Here is a 6,069-nt window from a genome sequence, read left to right as displayed (position 1 = left end):
GCCAGTGGAGGAAGAGAGGACATTGCACTCCACCCCTAGCCATTTGCATCTGTGTGTGTGTGTGTGTGTGTGTATGTGTGTGTGTGTGTGTGATGATATGCTGTGATCGCTACTCTCTTCTGTCTGCCATTTTTCCTTCAACCCAATGCATGATGGTATACTAAATGGACCTGCTTTCCAGATGAATTGTGGGATACTTTGATTCCACTATATAAGGTATAATAATTTGGACTAAACATTCAGACAGCACTACAACATGGCAACACACTGTAGAGTGAGTCGTGGGTGAGGTCATTCACAGCCATGACCCATTTGATTAGAGGCTGGTATGCAGCAGCCATTTTAACTGAGAACCTCCAGGTACATCCAACGTTACACCAGCTACCCAACAGTGAACCCTAGAGGTGTTCTGCAGTATGAGCAAATAAAGTGATGCAACACAACACCAGTTTGGAATGTAACTGGTCCTTGTTTGGGTTGCACACATGCACAAAAAAATACAGAAAAATTATTATGCATAGTATATTGCAGAGTATATTGCAGAGTATACTGCAGTGGGTCTAAGGGAAATTAGTTTCAGACCAGTTATGCAATTGTTACTTTTAAATTGAAGTTATTGTTTTGGTAGTTATATCTGCTGGTGGCAAAGGAAGTTGTATTATTCAGGTACATCATTATTGTCATTATTATTATTATAGAATTTGTTACTTGCTCACACACACACACACACACACACACACACACACACACACACACACACTCACTCACACACTCACTCACACACACACAAACACACACACACACACACACACACACACACACACACACACACACACACACACACACACACACACACACACACACACACACACACAAATGATCATCACTCATCCCCTGACAAATTGTGTCTGTGTACACTCTCCTTATTGTCCTCTTGCATTGTGTCTTGTCTTTTTGTCTTGTAATAAAAACAACAAAAAACGTATACAGTAGTTATTATTTTGCATTTGCTATATCTATAATTATTTTGTTTTTTCTGTTAAGACATTTGGGTTTTCCCATTTCTAATGTTTAATATTCTAATATTTTTTTGTATTTGTTTTACTTCATTCAAATTAATTAAAAAATGTTAATGTCTGTACATGTTTGTAATTTCTTCTGCATTTAAACTATATTTACTATCATACTATACACAACAGGTTTGCTATTTCAACTACATTAGCAAGGCAGGCGTAGAACATAATACAGAGGAAAAAACAATTTAATCAGCCATGAAGACAGGGAAGTTGTGTTTGTGATTAGATCATGTGCTGGTGTGTATTGGAATTTTCCTGATAACACTGACGCACCTGAAGGCCCCACGCGCTCTGCAGATGACGACATACATTTGATATGAAATTTGAGCTCTCTGCTGAAGCCAAGAGTCATTGGCTAAAATCGGAAAATGCTGCATTCCGATTGGCTGCATTTGCTGTCATTTAATCCTACTTTGCCAGTCCATTTTAACCGCTGACCCACTAACACAGATCCCTGAGTCAGTAGCACCTTGAGAGGAAAAATCCAAGGGAGGAAAGAGCCAGGTAGTTCGCAACTTGTAGGGTTTCATCGACAGTTATTTCTTTTTAAGCTGATGGGAAACTTTACTTCTTCTGTGCTTCATACGCGGAGGAAGCCACACCAAACCCCGGACCAGGTAGTAGAAATGTACACATTTAATATGAGCACGACATGAAGCCAACCTTGTTCTCGGGTGTTGATGTCGTGTTCGGAAGAAGATGCCAGAATCCCAGCCGCGCATTGCTAGCGTTAGCTTAAACTCTGCCATGTGGCTAACGTTTACCACTATGTTTTCTTGCGTAACGTTACACTTTAAATGTAGAATTAAGGTTCTCATTAAAATCAGGCTCAAGTTGGAGCTAAGGTGTGTTATGTCGCATCTGTGTTATTGTAACGGAAGTGCCTAGCGGATAAAAGCCAGATAGGGGCCGGTAAAGGAGACGTGTACAGAATTGTATTCAGGCACGTAACGTTGGGCCCTGCCGTTCAGCAGGAGTTTACACAATGTTATAACCCAGAATACGGCAGTAACGTAACGCTAGCAAAGCCTCGTGGCTGCTGTCGTTGTGACTACTGTGAGTCAGTATTCACCAAGTAACCTTGACAACGCAACTTCTTCTGCTCTGTTGTTTGTCCCACTTCCCGTTAGAAGCGCGTACTTTCTAGGGCGTAGAGACGCTTCACACGGCGGGGTCGTGAGTAAGCGAGGCGGTGTCAGAGTGAATGCCCACATTGTCTCCGCACCGCCGGTTGCACATGGCGTCACACGCCCGTTTGTTGTGTAGTAAGAGGTATTTAATTGACGCACACGTGCGGAGCAGAACAAACAGTGGAAGGTATTGCCATTCAGCAAACATTGATAATGGCTGCAGCCATAGACATTTCTGGCAGCCGGGAGCACCGAGGTTATTGTGCTATCCGGACACAATGCAGGAATCTGGGACAATAGACCGCTGCCGTCCCTCCACACAGCCTGAACTAACGGTGAACTCGAGTTCCGGTAATATCGCCACCTATTTTTATAACGTGCGATCCAAAATTAGTTCTTGTTGTCAGAAAAGATCCATGCAGTAACCCGAGCCTGTTGTTCAAAATCATACATATATAAGCAATCCAGAAGTGGGGATCGGTTTTATGGCTGTTTTTTGACATGGTAAAATGTAGACTTCCAAATCTATCCAATATATATAGTCTAAAAATAAGATTGATAGATGTATTTTAGATTTGTGTGTAGATGTAAAGATTATATTTGAGGTTGAAAAAAGAAATTTTAGTAGCCTAGACGTGCTGAATGAATAACAAGAGAAGAATGTTGAATATTGTCAAGACAGAAAACAGAAGACATTGAATGTAATGAATAAATAGGGCTAGGAAACATTCTTGAAGCAAAAATGTTTACTGTTCATATAACTTTTGGATGTTAAGAAGGAAATGACGAGGAATGGTTATAATATTTGATATTTGCCATCGTAATGTAGATGTAATTTTAAAAAAGCCAGAGGCTAATGCTATATGGGGGTCCTGTGATCCAGACCACTATCATGGTAGAGACGTGATAAGCTACAAAACAAAATGTTTTAAAATATGCTTGATTTAAATAGAATGGGTGGGATGCCCATGAATGTATAATACTGTTCAAATGCATTATTGTGACTTGTCCCCTATTGAAAGAGTAGCATATTTTATTTTACTATTGGAATGTATTTATTGTGACTCCCCCATAAAGGATTTGCATATTTATGCATATTTGCATGGTCTTTGAATGACAAGCTATTCGGATTATAACTCCCAGAATGAAAACAGCATTACAGAGAACATAGTGTAGTGAAACCCCACACCATCGAGGCATGGTTCTAATGTTTCATTCATGAATAAACCTTGAATTTAATCCAGTATTTGGTACTGACGTTTCCTTCCATACATGTCATGGTTTGCACCATCTCTTTGTCTTTGCTGAACTCTTATAATTGGTCGGTTATGACACAGTAAGGCTGGTTGAAACTAGTCAATACCAATAGTTAGAATTCTATACCAACACCACAACAATCATTTTATTCAATATTTTATGTGAATAAAAATCTCCTCGCTTAATTATTAGACCAACTAAGTTGACTACAGATCAAATATGTAAAATTGTTTCTGATGTAAACTAGGGGTGTGAATCTTTGGCTTCACTTCGATTAACGATACAGTAGTTGGCGATTCGATTCAAGGACGATTTTTTTTTTTTTGTAACGATTCGATTCAGTAACTTGTAACCCAAATTCTATATCCATGAAATAAACATGCAATAATGCGAGTGAGACTATCTGTATTCCTCTGAAAGGTGAAAAATAACATTTATTCTATAAAAAAGTAAACCTGCATAATATTTTATGCTGAATACAACAATGTAATTAAACATTGCTCAGTTATTTTGAACATTATTCAATAGACTACATGCTGGCAGGGGAGAGAGTGTCTTAAACGTATTAAAACATTAATCACAAGTAAGAATCACGATTCATCCGATTAAATGCATTTATATGGATTATTGGTGAAGCCAAAACGATTCATTGTATTTATTTATTTTAGCAGATCGATTTAGTAGAATCTATAGGACTGACTATCGATTAATCGATTAATCGAATGAATGGTTACACCTCTAATGTAAACATGAAACGATGTTAAACAGATAATGTAAACAGTCTGTCATAATGAATGACAACAGGTACCATCTATCTGCTTTGCTCTGTCAAATGCACTTTGTAAACTTGTGTTTTTAAAGTTGCTATATAAATAAAGTTATAATTATTCAATTAAACACTTATATACAGTGGTATTATTTAATAATTGATTTAAGAAAGCGTGTGTTGCACTTGGATTTGTTTCAACTTGGCAAAGACATTGAACAGCTCTTGTTGTCTCTTACTCCACAGATTTTCCTCGACTCAAGTGGATTAATCCAATGTGGCAGTTGCTGTTGCTGCATTCAGGCATGATGGTGTACAATTAAAGACCTTTGAACATATTTGACAGTAGTCAACAGTGATAATATGCAATCAATCAAGCAAGAGTTGGACTCCAGTCGTGGAGAGGATACCCTGGTCCTGGCTTTACAAGGCGCTAATAGAGACAACATTTCTGGAATTCCATTCAAGGCGAAAACGACTTGTCGCAGGAAAAGAGAGTTTATGCCCGAAGAGAAGAAAGACCCCGTTTACTGGGAGAGGCGTCGCAAAAACAACGAGGCAGCCAAACGCTCCAGGGAGAAGCGCCGCATAAATGACGTGGTGCTGGAGAACAAGCTGATGGCCCTCGGGGAGGAGAACGCCTCCCTGAAGGCTGAGCTGCTGTCGCTGAAGCTGAAGTTTGGCCTGGTGAGCTTGGCAGCATACGCCCAAGAAGTCCAGAATGTATCCAGCTCCACCAATATCAACCTCCACCGAGAATTCGTTCCACCCAATGCTGGCCCGAGTTCTTCCGGCAGGGTTTGGGAGCCTCTTCACTTGCGCAGCAGCTGCATATCGGTCATCAAGCATTCACCTCACATACCCGAGACATGCACTGCAACTCAGGACAGCTTTAGTGTGTGCAGAACTGCAGAGATCAAGCAGGAACCAGCAGAGAATGGCAGCTGTGCACAAGAGAGGAGCAGTCCCTGCGAACTCTATAGAAACTACGTGAGCAGTCCTTTGACTGGCATCTACTCCCAGCCGGCTCCTTTCCTGCAGCTCACTAGGTCATCCAGTAACTCTCCCAGGAGCTCAGACGATGGCACTGTGAGCAAAGCATCAGACGGTGAGGACGAGCAGCAGGTCCCTAAAGGGTTGATGCCGCCCGTTTCTGATCCGAGAAGCGTCATTGTCTCCACACACAAAGTGCCAGATGCCAGTTCTTCAGCTTTGCCCCACAAACTGCGGATCAAAGCCAGAACCGTCCAAATCAAAGTGGAGGCCATCGACCCAGACTACGAGTCTTCTGGAAGGTCCTTGTCTCCCGGCAGAGTTTCAAATGGAGGATGCTTCAAGACCACTCAGTCCTCCCCATGCCCTTTGTCCTTCCAGGTTACAAACATGCAAGACTGGACCCACCAGTCTGAGCAGTGGCACAAAAGCAGCACAGAGACGCTGCAACAGGCCCAGCCTCAAACCGAAACGTTAGGGATGTGAAAGAATACTCGGAGGGTGAGGATTTGTCCTCGCTGAAAAGACTGATTGCTGCACAGCAAGGCTCTGTGATAGAATCCACCAAAAACACCACTGATCATCACAAGTCATTATCAAAACTATGGTTCTCTGCATAACCTTTTTGTATTTTTTGTATTTGTTGTTGATGTGTGTAGTTGTTGGGGTTAAAAAAATGTTTCGATCACTGTACAGTTTTGAATGAAAGGTCTTTAAATAATAGCTGTTAAAGCACAAACGCACTGTTTACTAAATGAGTAAAACCAACAAGCAGGTGGAATTGCCTACTGTAATAGTTGACATGATACATTGAGTATAATGTACAATGCTACTGCAGAGTCATGAC

At 41.0% G+C, this 6,069-nt stretch overlaps 1 protein-coding gene across 1 annotated transcript; it reads left to right on the top strand.

The window, feature by feature from the left end:
• Positions 1–1,512: 1,512 nt before the first annotated feature.
• On the top strand, positions 1,513–5,851 carry nfil3 (nuclear factor, interleukin 3 regulated). Its single transcript, XM_084035680.1, has 2 exons — positions 1,513–1,693; positions 4,476–5,851. The coding sequence occupies exon 2, from the start codon at positions 4,593–4,595 to the stop codon at positions 5,706–5,708; it is 1,116 nt and encodes a 371-aa protein (XP_083891806.1). The 5' UTR covers positions 1,513–1,693; positions 4,476–4,592; the 3' UTR covers positions 5,709–5,851.
• Positions 5,852–6,069: the final 218 nt, after the last annotated feature.

Source organism: Eutrigla gurnardus (assembly GCF_963514095.1).
Source record: "Eutrigla gurnardus genome assembly, chromosome: 19".
Lineage (NCBI taxonomy): Eukaryota > Metazoa > Chordata > Actinopteri > Perciformes > Triglidae > Eutrigla > Eutrigla gurnardus.
This window is presented reverse-complemented; position numbering and strand designations above follow the sequence as displayed.

Coding starts and splice junctions, on each gene's coding strand:
- nfil3 (XM_084035680.1), top strand. CDS start 4,593: ATGCAATCAATCAAGCAAGAGTTGGACTCCAGTCGTGGAGAGGATACC.